Source organism: Psittacula echo, assembly GCF_963264785.1.
Source record: "Psittacula echo genome assembly, chromosome: 4".
In the NCBI taxonomy this organism is placed as follows: Eukaryota; Metazoa; Chordata; class Aves; order Psittaciformes; family Psittacidae; genus Psittacula; species Psittacula echo.
The window spans coordinates 103,438,604-103,458,036 of NC_137738.1; the positions used below are offsets into that span (position 1 = coordinate 103,438,604).

Consider the following 19,433-nt stretch of genomic DNA (forward strand, 5'->3'; position numbering starts at 1 on the left):
AAGTGTGGGTTAGATGAGTGGGCAGTGAGGCAGATTGAGAACTGGCTGAATGGCAAGGCTTAGTGTTGTGATCAGCAGTGCAGGGTCTAGTTTATGCCTGTAGTAGCAGTGTTCCCCCAGGGATCAGTACCGGGGTCTAGTCTTGTTCCACTCTTTCATCAACGACCTGGATGAAGGGATGGAGCGTACCCTCATCAAGTTTGCTGATAATACAAAACTGGGAGGAGTGGCTGTTGCACCAGAAGGCTGTGCTGCTATTCAGCAAGACCTGGACAGATTGGAGACTTGAGTGAAGAGGAACCTGATGAATTTCAGTGAAGGCAAGTGCTTGATCACTTCTCTGTGGAGAAGGACCTGGGAGTTTTGGTCCATGAGCCAGCAGCAATGTGCCCTTGTGGCCAAGAAGGCCAGTGGTATCATGAGCTGCATTAGGAAGATGTGGCCAGCAGGTCAAGGGAGTATATTTTCCCTCTCTACTCTGCCCTGAGGAGGCCACATCTGGAGTACTGTGTCAGTTCTGGGCTTCCCAGTTCAAGAAAGACAAGGACTTACTGGAGAGGGTCCAGTGAAGGGCTACGAAGATGATCGGGGACCAGAGCATCTCTCTTACGAGGAAAGGCTGAGAGAGCTGGTTCTGTTTAGCCTGGAGAAGAGATGACTGAGAGGGGATCTTATCAATGCATACAAGTATTTTAAGGGTGGGTGTCAAGAGGATGGGGTCAAGAGGATGGGGTCAGACACTTCTTAGTGGTTCCTAGTGATAGAATAAGGGGCAATGGGCACAAACTGAAACAAGGAAAGTTATGTCTGAATTTGAGGTAAAACTTTACTTTGAGGGTGACAGAGCACTAGAACAGGCTGCCCAGAGAAGTTGTGGAGCTTCTCTCTCTGGAGACATTCAAAACCTGCCTGGATGTGTTCCTGTGTAACATGCTCTGGGTGAACCTGCTTTAGCAGGAGGGTTGCACTAGATGATCTCCAGAGGTCCCTTCCAACCCCAGCCATTCTGTGATTCTGACTTCTGCTCACATGTATTTGTACCATTGTTGGATTTATTTTACGATGTATTTGATTAATCTCTGGAGGTCTATGTCTATACCATTTAACCCCACCATCCATTTCTCTAAGCCTAAAGTTACTACAAAGTCATGTTTCTGTGAAAAGTCACTAAATAAATAAGCTGGGAAAAGCCCAGTATCAAAACTTTGTTGCACAAATCTAGTTGTGTCCTGTTTTGAAGAGGCACCAGTCTTTCTTCCCTTTCATTGGTGAGCACATGGATTTGTAAATAATCCACTGTAGGTGGTTTCTAGTTACATAGTGCATAGTTACAAGGTGACATAAAAAAGAACAGTGTTGTAAAACCCACACAGATTGTTTTATATGTACATATATATATCATCCCACAGGATTGCATACTTTAATGGACTTTATGAGGCACTTGAAATCTACTTATATTCACCAAACATGGTGCTTATCTGTTGAATCAGTGACTTCATGATGGTCCTAACTACTCATGCACTTCGGTGCGCTGGTGCGTTGCTGTGTGTTAATGAGCCCTTATAGAGAACAGCAGCAGAGCAGCAGTTTTGAAGCAGCAGATTCAGTCGTTTGGCTCCTCCCTGTGAGGCTGCAGGGTGCGTGAAGTTTGGAAGGGAGCAGTTCTTGCAGGCATCCGGAGCTGATTGGCCTTGCACCCTGCAGCTGATAACAGCTAAAAATAGCGCTGGTATAAAAGCCCAGTGAGCAGCAGGGCTGTCCTGGCATTGCCTCCTGACTGCCAGCGAGGGAGGAGACAGTGTTCTCCAAGCCCCTGCAAATATATGACCAAAGAACATTCTGCTGCTTCATTCCCCATAACAATTAACTCCTCAAGTAAGGGCACACGCCAGACTGTGTGACTCATGAGGGAAGTAACCAAGTTCTACTTCAAAGACACAAAAAAGGCATAAACTGAAGGCCAGATTTTCTGAGCAGAGCATGACAGGTGGGCTGGAGGAATGTCTTTGGAAGGGTGCCTGCGGAATATCTGTGGGTCTGTGTGCAAAAGCGTTGTAAATATGCTCACATAATTACCTGTACAAGGAGTATACTCCATGACGAAGGAATTCTGAACACTTGGAAAAACAAATGTGGTTTTGCTTGACAATGGTTTGACTACGCTCACATTGAGGAGTTTGGGAGTCTGTTCTTGGCCTTGCTGTTGATTCTGGGGAAATCGGGTCCCTTCCTTGCCTTTCTGTTCCCAGCCAAACTCTGCCTGTCTTCTGTTTTATACTGTAGTCTTGGGGGGAACAGAGACTTCAGTGGTTGATTGCACTGCAAGATAAACCTTTGGGTGTCTGAAGTGCTTTGGATGAATAAAGAAGGGACACAGCTACATTGAACAGCTCCCCTTTGAAACTCTGGCGAATGTTACATTGAATTGAAAACAGGATGTAATTGGGTAAAGCATTAGGAAGTCTTTAAAATGGGTGGCAGTATCAACCCTATCAATGTTAAACTATTTCCTCATGTATTTATTCCAGTGGGTTTTTGTTTTTATGAAACTTTGCACTATGAAATTTGTATGTGTAGATTCCCTTTCATTTTAGTTAGAGTTTTGGTTTTGGGTTGGTTTTTTTTTTTCTGGTTTATAATAATACCCTGCAAGGTTTATAACATCAGCGTTGTGGGACATGGTCTTTAGTCCTAGTAACCTGTGCATGGTGGTCACCAATGAAAAATCTACTAATGTGAGAATGTAGTTGCAGATGAGGGGTTCACTTCTGTGCTTAACTAACCACATTACTCCAATTCATCATGGTTGTCTGCATTAACTCTGCAGTGAAAAGGGTCCATCAGCAAACAAAAACTGAAATGAGATACCACCAAGTCAATGTCAGGTGCTTCAAGACCTTGACCTCTTATACGGGAAGAAAGAAGGAAAACAACCCCAAACAACGCACCATTCATTTAACAGCTCGAAGTGATGCACTAAGGAAAGTGAGCTTGTTCACTGGCAAACTTTATGGAAACCTTATCACAGAAGTACCAAAAGGTGAAATGAAAAATTAATGAGGGCAATTTTCTAAGGAGAATGGAAGAGTTCTACAGTTCACTGTAAGGCTCTAGGTCAGCAACCTGCATTAACGCTTGCGTAAGGTACTGCCATTGAGGAGGTGGACCATAACATAAGCAGAGGTTAAACTTTGCTGCCATGGAAAGATGTAAAGATGTTGATGCCTGCTATTTCACACTGAACAAGAGTGGGTTTATTAGGGAGCCAAAAGCCAGAGGTCCTTTCTTAAGCCAAATAATGCATACACCACAGGGGATCCTGTACCGCTATGCAGATCCACACACATAATCCATGCACAGGTTCTTTATAGCTTCATCTGGCACAGCTAAACATCATTGAGGCCAACATTTGAACCCATGGGAACTAGTCTGAGTCACAAGGACCTTAAAACTGAGTTGCTAAAGGCTTCATCTTTTAGAAATAATGTGCCTCAGAATATAGAAAGCAATTTCTGCTTTCAACCAAATTGTTTGCTAAACAACAGAGCGAAACACAAATCTATCAAGCAAAATCAGCAGCAATTGTGTGTTCTTTGGGCTTTACCTACTGGGAGGAATTGAAACCTAGCCTGAGACTCAAGTATGTTGTACATGCCATTTTGAACACTTGCTGAAAATAATTCATAAATTGGTACTGGAGAGTGTGTTGTGCGCTGGTCTTTTACTTGGGGGGATTTAATCCTTGTTTCCTTGTTCATGGCTCAAATCCTAATTAATTTAGACTTAATCAATGACAAGAAGCATGCAAAGAAATTATCATAATCTAAATAGGAACTTGCACTAAGAACACTTGTAAGACAGGGATATATATACATTACTTACTCTGTTGCAGACTTGTAAGTAAAATGTCATTGTAGTTGTATGACAGTAGTGAGTCAACAATAACAGGTACATCACACTTGTTTTTCTTCATCATACTTAACAGTATGGAGGTTTTATTTTGAAAAGCAAGGGCTGAGGATATCTACATTCCTCCTTTCATCACTGTCCATATAGCTCACAGTTTGGGACAATCTGTAATGCTCCCCATTGTATTCCCTACAATGCCTCTTTCCAGAGCGGTCTCAGCCCTATTTAGAAATATCTTTTGTTTTTAACTGAAATGACAGTTTGAGAATGATAGCAAAATAAAGAAATAAAGGAATAAACTGTTGCCCTCTAGAAGCCTGTCTAGAGGAGATGATTTTGTACCTTTTAAGTGCCACTTCCTCATGAATGGTTGGCTGTGACTGTCTCAACATGACCGCTGAGATAATTATCTGTAATGAAATCTCTCTTCACACTGAACAGCAGTGGGGTTATATCTTGAGGGTGTTAATGCTTATGAATGCTACAGCAAAGTTTGCTACTGCATCCACGTGAGAACATAACTATATAGAAAAATTTACTTTGCAAAAATCCTGTCTGAGCTGATTCTAGTCATCTATCATTCCATTAAACAGCCAGAACCTTTAGTGCTAAAATATTGCATGTTCATAATAAGGTGAAGGAGGTCTGCTGTACCTCATGACTATAATGGTTTCATAATATCTGGGGATACAGAGTGGACTATGTCAAATTTGCCAGTTAATTGATTGCAAAGTTTTCTGGCCTAGGTTTTGCCATCCCATCCCCACCTTGGGTCATTCAGCCTGTATGCTTGTTGTAACACTGGATGTCTTTTGTGGTATACTTTTGAGTGTGGGACAGTTTATAAGAAAGAACAGAATCACAGTTCTTCTGTCAAACCAGCATGTTTTTAGGCACTGTACATCTCTGGAATTGAGGGAAAATACCTGCTTACGCAGCCTTGGCATGAGGCTGAGGAGAAGAACTTTGCACATCCTTGCATGTCTTGTTCATCTAGGGCAGGGAACATGCAGTCTGAGCCCAAATATCTGAGATAAATCCCTTTTGATTTTCTTGAAGATTAAACAAGAACTTGATAGTGACACATTGTAATTCAAAATGAAATTAAATTTATTGGATTAGTTCCTTGCATTTGTTAACTTGTGAAATAAGTAGCATGTTGAAGCTACCAGCAATGCAATAACTGCAGTTGCACATTACCAGTAATTCAGTCTGTTCCTGGAAGACATATTTTCATGACCTGTTCAAACATGCTCGTTTAGTACCTGGTTGCTGCTTAGTTGTATTTTTCTGGGCAATTGAGCAGTTCAATAATTCCCAGGTAAAATCATACCCTCAAATACCATTTACTGCAGCTGCACAAAGACTTTACTTATTTTCATCCATCATGGAGGTTTATTCACAGTGTGAAAAATGTTACTTGTGTTGTATACAACTTGTAATACCCTGCTCACAAAATGAGCTGGATGGCAGCACCAAGGGAGATCTGTGCCATGATCCTTCATGGTAACTTAGCGGTCTGCTGGAGAACTCCATGATAGAATTACATTCTGGATGCTTGGCCTCTGATTCACCCCCTCAGAACAAATCTTTGCTGGAAGTGAAGCTTGGATCAGGCTCATGAAAGCTGATAGCACGTCACAGTTCACCTACAATAGAGGTCTTATGTGGAGATGTGGCGGGTCCTTTTCTGAAGCTGTCCTTTTCTTTTATTAATGGGGTGACATGCTCATATTCGCTTATATATCTCGAAAACCTCAAACTATAATGACTTGGCTTATGAAGAGTTCATAATTCAGTGTCCAATGTTCTTGTACGTAACTTAAAGCCTCTGCTACTTCTGAGTTTGGAGCAAATGATAGGCCAAACCAAGCGACCCATTCTTTGCAGTAAAATAAGAGTGTACTAATTATTTATCAGTATCTTCCCCTTAATTTGGCTGAAGAAAGAGATGATTTCACAACACAAAACAGAGCTGTGTAGGCAGTAACCACCATTGTAGTCAAAAAAGTTCCACCCAGATGTAAGTGATAAGTCAGTTTTATATGACAGCAAAGCAGTAAATGCATGAATAGACTCCTGAAGTAGTGCACATATATATATATTTATATTTCCTCCTACTCACTGCCTCCTACAATGTTTGTCTTAAATCCAGCTTTCAGGATTTATTCAAAAAACCCCACAGCATTTACATGAGCAAGGACACATTTTCTTGGTCTCTTCTAGGGTTCTGCAGGGAGATTTCTGAAAATCAGAAGATTTTTGAGGTGAGCTGGGTTATTCTCTCTGTGGACACTTAAAGCACAGCTGGAATAACAGATGTGTGGTATCCACACTACAGCTTCTGTAGCCCCTGAGCACCTCATATCAAGTCCTGTGGCAGGGGATGAGTGCAAGGTGGTGCCTCAAAGGTGAAAGCGGACGGGGGAGGGACCTTCCAAGGGCACTGCTGCCCAGAAGCATCTTGAATTAGATGGGGTCTGGTCTGTTCCTGCACTAGGTTATGTCTGGGTCAGGATGGAGATGGCTTCAGGGCATCTTAGCTCCTTTCTCTGCCTTGCACAATTTCCCTTCTGCTTTGCTGAGCCTCAATTTGCTAAGCACAATAACCTTTGTCTTGCAAACTGATTATAATATACCAGGAAACCCAGGCAGTAATTGGGAAGGAAGGATTTAAATGTTTTGACACATTGAGTCTCTACCTCTAGACTTTAACTTTCAGAAGCGCAAGGCATGCGCAACTTCTGAAGTGGGAGAGGACACGTGCATAAAAATCAGGCACTAAAGCTACAGATTTCTTTTACTTAATAATTACAGCAGGATTTGTCTGACCATAATAATGCCTTTATCTAAGCTTGTTACCCTGGGCTGCCTTTATCACCAGTGAAAAAAAATAGGCACTTCTAGGGCACATATTTTCATTCTAAAATAGGCATCTAAATAGGTCACATGCATCACACCTTATAAGCACTGATATCTTGAATGCTGATTGTATTTAAACATTTTGGTTTAGCATGAGCACTATTACCTCCTTACTGTTCTTATAGCTAGCAGTAGTCTCTCTTCCAGAGTTGATATATACTCTCCTGTGATTTAGACTGTTCAAAGCACTTATCTATATCAAAACAGTGTTTTCAATGAGGCTGAAGCTACAGGTAACCTCAGTCAAGATGACTCAATTCCCGTTGTTTCCAGAAACCCTCATTAAAGGGAAATTACATCGTCACATGAGGTGCAAATGAAACCAAACAGTTTTTCAGCAAAACCAAGATCATATAATCCTATAGTTGATCTTCAAGGTCCCTTCCAACCCAAACCATTCTGTGATTCTGTGATAGTTGATAATACATTATTTAGGGATGCATTTTAGGGATAGGGTGACTATACTTTGGTTTTTGGCAGACTTTTACAACTGTAATATATCATTACAATGCAATGATTCTTTTTGCCACATGTAAGTACACTTAGCCCATGTCCCTGGAAGTTTGCCGGTATGCCTAAGAATAACTATACAATAAATGTTTGGTAATTAATGTGCCTACTCCAAAAATTACATGTAAAAATTTGAAATCAAAGGAGTAATAACACTTAATTCTCTTCCAGTTAACCTTCCAGTTATTTGAATGAGTGCTAATTAGATCTAAAAACCATAAGCACACTTTTACACTAATTATAATGTTGATTATGTTGTAATTGCTGTTGCAACAGCATAATGAGATTTACTTGTTAACCATTTCAGTGCTTCGTGGAGTGCACATGAGACAGCTGTGGGGAAATCCTGTACAGCTTACCCAAAAAACCATGGAGATGCTGGCTGCTACTGCTCTGGACCTGTGTCAAATGCCTGGGGGTCACGGGAGGAAGTTAGAGATCATCACAAAAGCACACAGCTAAGAGCATTTTCAGGAAAAGCAACTGTCTGATCATGTCAAAACCATACCCAAAAGGTCTCTCTGAGAGAAGGGGAAGGTAGAATTGCTTGTGGCTGGCGGTGTGAATGGCCAACAGCCTGTGAGCGAGCTGCAGTGGTCCACAAACAGGAGCAGAGGGCAGTGGGGATGGAGTCCCCCCAGTGTCCTGGGTTCAGCAGTAGCAGTCAGTTTTTCTCCTTCTTAGTAGCTGTTGCAGTGCTGTGTTTTTGACTTTTAGCCTCGAAACAGAGCTGATAACACTGATGTTTAGACTGACCAAGGACTTTGTGAGTCTCATGCTCTGCCAGGGAGGAGGAGGGGCCGGGAGGAAGCAGGGACAGGACGCCTGACCCAAACTAGCCAAAGAGGTATTCCATACCACAGCACGTCATGCCCGGGGATGTAACTGGGAGCTACCCGGAAGGGCACGTCCTCTTTTCGGTCGGGCTCTTTTCCGGCGAGCGGTATCATATTTTCTTCCCTTGTTATTTCTCTTATCATTATTATTATTGGTGGCAGCAGTAGTGATTTGTGTTATACCTGAGTTACTGGACTGTTCTTATCTCAACCCGTGGGAGTTACATTCTTTCGATTCTCCTCCCCATCCCTCTGGGGAGTGGGGGGGGGGGGGAAGTAGACTGCGTGGTTCTAATTTACAGCCGGGGCTTAAACCACGACAGTTCTTTTTGGCGCCCAACGTGGGGCACGAAGGGTTGAGATAACGACAGATCTGACCGGAGTGTGTCTAATCGTATTTGTGATAAGCATTCAGTGTTTTAGATTAATAGTCACTCGTCACAATGCTGATTTATTGGCTCTCAAAGTTGTTGTTTTTGATCTCACAGTCTCAATATGCCGTAGGTTACTTAGAGCCGGTATTTGCTGTGTTGGTGTTTTTCAAGTGTGGGGCTTGGGCTAAGGTTGTTGTCTCGTTGTATTTTGTGGCAATGACTTGTAATACAATAGAAGGATTGATCATGAAACTGATCTGGCTTGTGTTCCCAGTGTGATCACCACCTTTATACTTTGGGAGGTATATAATACAAATGCTTAGCAACTATACATCTTTTTTCTCCTTCCTGGGTGGTCAACCTATGAAGGAGACATTCTTTTACCCTCCCAGTGCCCCTCCCAGACCGTTTACAGCATCGTTTGAGAGTTTTGAAGTTTTTGAGTGGCCTTTTAATATTGTTGAGACCTGTTTGCTGATTGTGATGGGGGTCACCATGTTGGCACGCATACAGAGTGTGTTTTGTCCACAACCATTACGTCTGATCTCAAGAGTTAAGCAGAGTCGGGTTTGGGTCTTGTCTGGGGTTAGACGACAAAATAGGGGGACCGAGAGATTTTCCCCGAGGCTGGACAGCCATGAGTGGCAGGGTGTGTGGGATAGTATGGGCAAGTACCTAGGTCAGTGGGCCCCTCCAGTGTTTTGGAATTTCACCACCGAACAACTGCAAAATCCAGAAGAATTAGTAAAACACTTAAATGAGGTGTGCTGTCATCCTGGTCATACCAGAGAGGGACAAATCATGTCAACGTGCTGGGGCTTGGCCTATGCTTACCAGGCCTTGTTCAACGCTATCCAGCACCTTCAAAAGAGAAAAAATGTCCCTGGATCTGAGGGCGAAGCAACAGACAGTGCAGCTACCCCAGCGACAAGTACAGCCGCTACTCAAACTTCGACTGCAACAGACAGTGCAGCTACCCCAGCTCCAACCACAGCAGCTACACCACCCCCAGCGACAAGTACTGTTGCTACTCAAACCACAGTGATGACTGCAGCTAAACCAGAGGACCAATTCGTACCAATATCGATTGCCCCTCTACGCAAGAGAAAAAGCAAAAAAGAGGCAAGAAGGGTGAAGCAAGATGAAGAAACAATGTATTCACCACTCAGGACAGCATCTGGTCAGGAGTCATCATCACATGATGAAGAAGAAGAAGAGGTGACTTCTCGACCTCGGACCTCAACCGAGCTACGGAATATGCGAAAAGATTTTACCCGTCAACCAGGGGAGCACATCATCACCTGGTTGCTGCGATGCTGGGACAATGGGGCCGATGGTCACGAACTAGGAGGTACGGAAGCCAAGCAGCTGGGATCACTTGCTAGAGAAGGGGGAATTGACAAAGCAATTGCAAGAGAGAAAAAGTCCCTCAGTCTTTGGAGGCGGCTCTTGGCAGCTGTGAAAGAAAGGTTTCCATACAAGGACGATGTTACGAGTCGTTCGGCCAAGTGGACTACTTTAGACAAAGGCATCCAGTCTCTGAGGGAATCAGCCATCGTAGAGATGATTTATCATATCAAACCGAATAACGGAGATATACCCATGTGGCGAAAACTTACACGGAATGCACCGTCATCATATGCCCATTCATTGGCAACAGTAACCTGGGGTGACATAGTAACACCAACAGTGGATGAAATGATTCATAAACTCCGAGAGTTCGAAGACAATCTCACCCCTTCCATCATCTCAGCTGTGGAAAAACTGTCCCAGGATGTCAAACAATTGAGGGACGATCTATCTGATTTATCCAGCTCCTCACGTGTACCAACACACGTCTCAGCTGTTAACAAAAGACGTCCTATTGTTCGAGACAGAAGATATAGAAGGCAAACACCACGGGCCACCCTATGGTTTTACCTGCGGGATCATGGAGAAGACATGACGAAGTGGGATGGAAAACCTACTTCAGCTTTGGAGGAACGGGTGCATGAATTGAAAATAGGAACAAGGGTCAAGACTAATCATCCCATGAGAGCTGCGGCTTCAGTCTCTGGTGAGCAGGTTCCCAGATGGAGCGGAAGAGCTGATTTTACTCCAGCTCCTATGATAACGAAGAATAATCCCTTTCAACACGACTTAGGTGTCCAACGTTGTGATGACTGTTAGAGGGACCCTGCCTCCAGCCAGGTGGAGGTAGGGGATAATCGGATTTACTGGACTGTGTGGGTCAGATGGCCTGGCACATCAGTCCCGCAGAAGTATAAAGCTCTCGTAGATACCGGTGCACAGTGTACCCTGATGCCGTCAAGCTGTCAAGGGGTGGAACCCATCTATATCTCTGGAGTGACAGGAGGATCCCAAGAGTTGACTGTACTGGAGGCTGAGATCAGCCTGACTGGAAGGAAATGGCAAAAGCACCCCATTGTGACTGGTCCAGAGGCTCCATGCATCCTCGGCATAGATTACCTCAGGAGAGGGTACTTCAAAGACCCAAAAGGGTACCGATGGGCTTTTGGTATTGCTGCTTTGGAGACTGAGGAAAATGAGCAGCTGTCCACCTTGCCTGGTCTCTCAGAGGATCCTTCTGTTGTGGGGTTGCTGAAGGTCGAAGAACAACAAGTGCCAATCGCGACCGCAACAGTGCACCGGCGGCAATATCGCACCAATCGAGACTCCCTGATTCCCATCCATAAGCTGATCCGTAGTCTGGAGAGTCAGGGAGTGATCAGCAGGACCCGCTCACCCTTTAATAGCCCCATATGGCCAGTGCGAAAGTCTAACGGAGAGTGGAGACTAACAGTAGACTATCGTGGCCTGAATGAAGTCACACCACCATTGAGTGCTGCTGTACCGGACATGCTAGACCTTCAGTATGAACTGGAGTCAAAGGCAGCCAAGTGGTGTGCCACGATTGATATTGCCAATGCATTCTTCTCAATTCCTTTGGCAGCAGAATGCAGGCCACAGTTTGCTTTTACTTGGAGGGGCGTCCAGTACACTTGGAACCGACTGCCCCAGGGGTGGAAACACAGCCCTACCATCTGCCATGGACTGATCCAGAATGCACTGGAACAGGGGCAAGCTCCAGAACACCTGCAATACATTGATGACATTATTGTGTGGGGTGATACAGCGGAAGAAGTCTTTGAGAAAGGGAGGGAAATAATCCAAATCCTGCTGAAGGCTGGTTTTGCCATAAAACGGAGTAAGGTCAAGGGACCTGCACAGGAGATTCAGTTTTTGGGAATAAAATGGCAAGATGGACGTCGCCAGATCCCTACAGATGTGATCAACAAAATAACAGCAATGTCTCCACCAACTAATAAGAAAGAAACACAAGCTTTCTTGGGTGCTGTGGGGTTCTGGAGAATGCACATCCCAAATTACAGTTCGATTGTAAGCCCTCTCTATCATGTGACCCGGAAGAAGAACGATTTTAAATGGGGCCCTGAGCAACAACAAGCCTTTGAGCAAATTAAACGTGAGATAGTTCATGCAGTAGCCCTTGGACCAGTCCAAAACGGGCCAGATGTAAAAAATGTACTGTACACCGCAGCTGGGGAGAATGGTCCTACCTGGAGCCTCTGGCAGAAAGCTCCAGGGGAGACTCGAGGTCGACCCCTCGGCTTTTGGAGTCGGGGATACAAAGGATCTGAGGCCAGCTATACCCCAACTGAGAAAGAGATACTGGCAGCCTATGAAGGGGTTCGAGCTGCTTCGGAGGTGATTGGCACTGAAGCACAGCTCCTCCTGGCACCCCGGTTGCCCGTTTTGGGCTGGATGTTCAAAGGCAGGGTCTCCTCTACACATCATGCAACCGATGCGACATGGAGTAAATGGGCTGCACTAATTACACAACGAGCTCGAATAGGAAATCCCAGTCGTCCAGGCATTCTAGAAGTCATTATGGACTGGCCAGAGGGCAAAGATTTTGGAATGTCACCAGAGGAGGAGGTGATGCGTGCTGAAGAGGCCCCACCATATAATAAACTGTCAGAAAGTGAAAAGCAGTATGCCTTGTTTACTGATGGGTCCTGCCGTATTGTGGGAAAGCATCGGAGATGGAAGGCAGCTGTATGGAATCCTCAACGACAAGTTGCAGAAACTGCTGAAGGAGAGGGTGAATCGAGTCAGTTTGCCGAGGTGAAAGCCATCCAGCTGGCCCTGGACATTGCTGAACGAGAAAAGTGGCCAGTACTTTATCTCTATACTGACTCATGGATGGTGGCAAATGCCCTGTGGGGGTGGTTGCAGCAATGGAAGCAGAGCAACTGGCAACGCAGAGGGAAACCCATCTGGGCTGCTGCACTGTGGCAAGATATCGCTGCCCGGGTGCAGAACCTGGTGGTGAAGGTACGCCATGTAGACGCCCATGTACCCAAGAGTCGGGCCACTGAGGAACACCAGAACAACCAACAGGTGGATAAAGCTGCTAAGATTGAAGTGGCTCAGATGGACTTAGATTGGCAACATAAAGGTGAATTATTTTTGGCCCGGTGGGCCCATGACACTTCAGGCCATCAGGGCAGAGATGCAACATACAGATGGGCCCGTGATCGAGGGGTGGACTTAACAATGGACACTATTGCCCGGGTTATTCATGAGTGTGAAACATGTGCTGCAATTAAACAAGCCAAACGGTTAAAGCCTCTTTGGTATGGAGGACGATGGCTGAAGTACAAATATGGGGAGGCCTGGCAGATTGATTATATCACACTCCCACCAACCCGCCACGGCAAGCGCCATGTGCTTACCATGGTGGAAGCAACCACCGGATGGCTGTGCCCCATGCCACTGCCAGGAACACTATCCTGGGCCTTGAGAACCAGATTTTGTGGCGACATGGCACCCCAGAAAGAATTGAATCAGATAATGGGACTCATTTCCGGAATAACCTTATAGACACTTGGGCCAAAGAGCATGGCATTGAGTGGGTATATCACATCCCCTACCATGCACCAGCCTCTGGGAAAATCGAACGGTACAATGGGCTGTTAAAAACTACACTGAGAGCAATGGGAGGGGGAACTTTCAAGCATTGGGATACACACTTACCAAAGGCCACCTGATTGGTCAACACCAGAGGATCTGCCAATAGGGCTGGCCCAGCCCAGTCAGAACTTTTACATATTGTAGAGGGGGACAAAGTTCCTGTGGTGCACATGAAGAATTTGCTGGGGAAGACAGTCTGGGTTATTCCTGCTTCAGGTAAAGGCAAACCCACTCGTGGGATTGCTTTTGCTCAGGGACCTGGATATACTTGGTGGGTAATGCAGGAAGATGGGGAAGTCCGATGCGTACCTCAAGGGGATTTGATTTTAGGGGAAAACAGACAATGAACTCAATTGTACGCTGTTGCCTGCTATAGCCATCAACTAGAAGTTTGCAGGGCACCAGCGACTGGCCCTGACTTCCCTCCGACCATCATCCCAACAGAGAATGAACTTTGATAGAACCGGATGAGTTCTACAGTAAAGGAATGATCAGCATCAGCAGACAACGATCCAACACTGCACACAGCTTCTCCTGCCCTGAAAGACTGTTACAAGAGATGGAGCCCAACATCATGAACCGAACGGACTCAGTAGCTTTATAGGAATTGGTCCGTGCACTAAGATAACAGTGCACTGAAATGAGAGTGAGGGTATATGGAAAATGTGGGATCTGAGCATGACGTGAATGGTATGGAATAAGGGGTGGATACTGTCCTGGGTTCAGCAGTAGCAGTCAGTTTTTCTCCTTCTTAGTAGCTGGTGCAGTGCTGTGTTTTTGACTTTTAGCCTCGAAACAGAGCTGATAACACTGATGTTTAGACTGACCAAGGACTTTGTGAGTCTCATGCTCTGCCAGGGAGGAGGAGGGGCCGGGAGGAAGCAGGGACAGGACGCCTGACCCAAACTAGCCAAAGAGGTATTCCATACCACAGCACGTCATGCCCGGGGATGTAACTGGGAGCTACCCGGAAGGGCACGTCCTCTTTTCGGTCGGGCTCTTTTCCGGCGAGCGGTATCATATTTTCTTCCCTTGTTATTTCTCTTATCATTATTATTATTGGTGGCAGCAGTAGTGATTTGTGTTATACCTGAGTTACTGGACTGTTCTTATCTCAACCCGTGGGAGTTACATTCTTTCGATTCTCCTCCCCATCCCTCTGGGGAGTGTGGGGGGGGGGGAAGTAGACTGCGTGGTTCTAATTTACAGCCGGGGCTTAAACCACGACACCCAGTCACTGATGGCAATGATGAGGATGTCCCACAGACCCCTTTGCCTTGGCCTGCTCTTCCTTCCTGTGCCAGCACTCCCTTCCTCCATGCCTTTAAGCTGTGTCAGGCCTTTCTACAGAGTGCCACCTCTGGCTTAGGGCTGCTGTGAGATGACCTCTGAGTCACACAAGGAATGCAGGGTGAAGGAAGGGAGTATAGACGAGAACAGTGTGTCAATAGCAGGCTGAGGGCCTTGAAAGTTTTCTGTCATACTCCACCCCAGCATATCATCACTCCTGTTCCCCCTCTACAGCCAGCATCCTGAGCACTGGGAAATGCTTACGGGACCCAAATAGCTTATTTTCCCAAGGCCATAAAGCTCTTCATTCTCCTGTGTAACCCCATTCCTCTGCTCCTGAACTCATTCAAAAGTGGTGGCACCACGGGTGCTTTTTTCACCTAAGAGTATACACTTTGGATTCTGTACCTCTTTGTATCACACATGGGGCATTCGCCAAGGCAGAGCTCTGTTATTCAGCACCCCCTGGGCCAATGCAACAGCTAATGCACAGGGGAAGGAAATCAGGCTTTTTCCCCCCTTACCTTTCTTAGCAATAGCAGTATTAGGACTTTGAACAGCTAGAAGCAGGACAAACACCCTTTAGAAAAGAAGGAAAAAACATCACTGCTGCTTAAAGCAATGAAACCAGCCTGCGGCAGAACTTCCCTCTTTCCGTCACCGGTGCTCCCAGCTGTAGAATAAGGGAGGGAACAACAGAAACGCTGAAAACGGGGAAGAGCGGAATTAATGTGCTCAGAGCCTGATCCTGCCGTAGGTACCAGGAGCTTGTCTCCTCCCCTGTGAGTTAACCCCACCCTCTTTTTTTATGCTCTGGGCTATTTTGGGCACGCAGCGAGAACTGCAGCTCTGACAGATGAGATACTGTACCAGAGCACAGCAGCACTTGTTGCTCTGAAGGACTACACAGCCCTAACAGGGACTGCTGCTCTGCTGCCTGCGTTTTCTTATGTTTTTAATTATTCATTTATTAGCCGCAAACTTGTTTTCTGCACTGGTTTCGAGCCTTATCCTTACAAATGATGTTTTAAGAGCTTTGTGAGAGAGCTGTTTGGAAGGGAAACCCACCCGCTGTGCAGTTGAAGCCTCCTTTGGCTGCTTGGTAGTGGGAGATCAGCCGGTAGCCTTGAGGGTGAAAAATGACAGACTCTGTTGCTGCTAATGGGGAAGGAAAGGACCCTGAAATTGAGCTCTTTGTGAAGGTAAGTTGCACTGTGAACTGGACACTGGTGTGACTCTCAGATCAGCTCAGCTTCTACTGAATAATCAAACTTTAATTCTCTGGCGCTGAGTGGAAGCGGTGCTTTGACAGCCTGTTATCTCTTGCGCACACGTTCATACTGCTTTCTCCTTCGTGACATTAGAATTAGGTAATGTTGTGAAGGGAGAGCCAGAGTTCCTGTGTTTTATTGTTATTTCTCCCCTTGTGAGTTTGTCCTGTTATTCTTAGCCTGCTGCCTGCAATGTGCTGTGTCCTAACTTTAGGCTTTTTAGTTTAGCCACTAAGAATCCTGACTTCCTTCTCCAGTTTTGGGAAAAAAGCAAGAAGAGCTGAGGGGTACCATGGTTTGGTACCTCGGCAGAGGCTGTCAGGTCTGAAACACTAGCGGAACATAAACCAAAAAGGATTGAGATAAGCTGGCCGTATTCTGGTTATTTCCTGCAATACTTTTTTGTTTATTTGGGGTTTTTTCCCTAAAAAAAAAAAAAGGAAAAAGAAACCAGGTTTTACTCTCATTTTCCTCAGCCTGAGGCTCATGCTGATTTTATACAAGGGTAACAGAGAACAGAAACTGATATAATGAAAATATAGAAAAGTCAGTACATCTGTCACATGATAAGATTTCAGAATGTCTCAAATTGAGTACATCTGTTAGTCTTGGGCCATTAAAATCGTATGTTCAAACATATTACATATACAACCTTATTAATAGCAAACTTCATGCAAACTCTGTCCCAGTGAAGAGCTCAGATTTTTTGATGTTCAGAGCATGTTTGAAAGCTCTATGTACATTGAGCCTGAAATCCACTATGCACATTTAACAGGCAGGTGTTTGGTCTCTCAGAGCCTAAACCATTCGTGTAAATTAATATGATTACTATCAATATACAGGAGTTACATCAGACCCTTTGTAAACAAAGTACTGAATGATTGGGGAAGCAAATTCCAGCCCCTCCCTTCTGTTAAGTTGAGGGTATATAATTGCTTTGTGCTCCCTGATGGATATTTTGGGCTGTAAGTTGAAATGGCAGCCACATCCATGATATGTATACATGGCCTTTTCACGCATCTTCCAAAACCAGTCAGTTCAGTGCAGTCTTTCTGACAGAGCCAGCATCAAGGTCTTTTTCCTTAGCAAGCAGATTTTACAAGAATTTCTGGTTCATAAATGCCCACTAGATCCTTTGTGTGTTAAAATGGACCAGCATGGGTCCACATATCCAGACAATTTGCTTCCTACAAGCTGTTTCTACCAGAGTGAGTTTAATAGAGATGTTTGTGGGCTACAAAATAGGTTAGTGGGATTGTTTGGCACTCTGTTATCACAAATGTATTCTGGAATGAAAACGTTTAGCTACTGATTCATTTTAGTGCCCACGCTATTTTATTGAGGCTGATACAGTGTTTGTGATATATGGTGCTTTGACTGCATCAGCTGTTAAAGTGAAGGTCATTGCTCAGATTCATAGCATGAAATTCTGGGTCCATAAGGTACTACAAAAAATTTGCACTGCATTCGATTGAGCCATGCCATCACCTGAAGATTTATAACTCCAGAAAGAACATTTTTAGTAATGTGACTTCCTGCATAATGTATGACACAGAATTGCGTGAAGACTCTCACATAAAACTCGGAATTTGCAGAGCTGGAGCAAAAGAATTAATTGGTATCTTCCTGCAGACTTTCCACTTAGGCTGAAAAACTGCAATTCTTGATGCTTTGGAAAGGTGCCATTAATTTAATTAAAAGTCTAAAAAGTTGTATAAGGTAACCAGAGTGTGTAAGTTATACAGCTCAGAAGCTGGAAAATAAGAAAAGAACATCCAACAAGAGACGAGGATATTGCTGAAAAATAGAAGCATGTAAGAGAAACAGGATCAGAAATTTCTTCTGGAGCATGGAATTTCTCTGCTCTCATGAGACCCTACCTGCAGTACTGTGTTCAGCTCTGGCCCCCCAAGGCGATGGGGACATGGACCTGTCAGAGAAAGTCCAGAGGAGGCCACAAAGATGCTCAGAGGGCTGGAGCACCTCTGCTATGGAGACAGGCTGAGAGAGCTGGGCTTGTTCATGCTGGAGAAGAGAAGGCTCCAGGGAGACCTTAGAGCAGCTTCTAGTGCCTAAAGGGCTACAAGAAATCTGGAAGGGGGTTTTGACAAGGACGTGTAGGGACAGAACAAGGGGGAATGGCTTTAACCTGACAGAGGGGAGACTGAGGTGAGGTCTTAGGCAGAAGTTCTTCACTATGAGGTGGTGAGGCTCTGGCACAGGTTGCCCAGAGAAGCTGTGGCTGCCCCATCCCTGGCAGTGTTCAAGGCCAGGTGGGACAGGGCTTTGAGCAGCCTGGTCTAGTGGAAGGTGTCCCTGTCCGTGGCAGGGGGTTGGAATTGGATGAGCTTTAAGGTCCCTTCTAACCCAAACCGTTCTATGGTTCTGTGGTATTACTAAGAGGAGATAAACAGGAGAGAGTCTACAAAGGAGAAGGCACTTTGTTTTATGCTGGAAAGAACTAAAAGGTGACAATTTCTGTATGAGTAGAAGATACTGTGACAAGTGACAAATCTAAGTATACTGAACCACACTTGAGGCCAGTTCAAATAGCAGGAGATGTTGGGGCCAATGAGCATTTCATCACTGATTTTTGTGGAACTAATACTTTACTCAAGGAAAAGAGTTCTGTCCTCCACCTTTGAATGAACACACAGCCAGAAAATGCAGAGATCTGCGAGAAAATGTAGGGCAGGAGATGTGGCCTGGAGGAAACTGTATCTTCCACAAGCACAAACAAACCAGAAAGGGCTGTTTTTCACCTGCCATAGAGTCTCTAATAAAAGCAGTTTCTGTCTCAGGTTAAAAAAAGAAAGGTGTTACACAATTGCTCTATTTCACTTTTCCGTTTAACCTTAAAAAGACAAGTAGAGAGGTGATTGTAAACAGAAGAGCCGCGCTGTAACCCAATGCAGGTTAGCTATCTCCTGAGCTGTGCAGATAGGCTGGGCACTACCAGGGCACAGCTGAGCTGCTCTGGCACAGATGGTTTAAGCGGTTATCACACCTTGTTACCATCCCCATTGATTTTACTCTTATTCTAACAGTGCCCTAACCTGGATCTATGAGATCGTTTTGCGAACAAATGTTTGTTCTTGCAAGAGGTGCTTGATTGAGAGTAACCCCTCTCAAATCTGGGGCAGGACACAAGCAGACTGATGGTGAGAACGGGCAAAGGTGAGGTCTGCCGGGTAGATGGTGCCCCCTTAATCAGATCTGCAGTTTGTGTGAGCAGGCCTTATGTGAACACTGAAACTCCCCAGCTCGGATTCCCCCCTTTAAACTTGTTTGACAAGGAACTGGAAGAGGCTGCCAAAGGAAAAGGC

The 19,433-nt window shown here is 45.0% G+C and overlaps 1 protein-coding gene across 2 annotated transcripts in view; it reads left to right on the plus strand.

Annotated features, from left to right (window-relative positions):
* Positions 1–19,433, plus strand: part of CLIC5 (chloride intracellular channel 5) — a gene marked incomplete at both ends in the record, with an annotated part of 78,673 nt that overhangs the window by 10,010 nt on the left and 49,230 nt on the right. The window contains one exon of one of the 2 annotated variants that reach the window (XM_080616905.1): positions 15,976–16,038. The exons of the other annotated variant lie outside the window; for it this stretch is intronic. Coding sequence (XP_080473031.1) covers positions 15,976–16,038 — 63 coding nt within the window. Of the gene's footprint in view, positions 1–15,975; positions 16,039–19,433 lie in introns of those variants that run through there. 2 annotated transcript variants of the gene reach the window in all.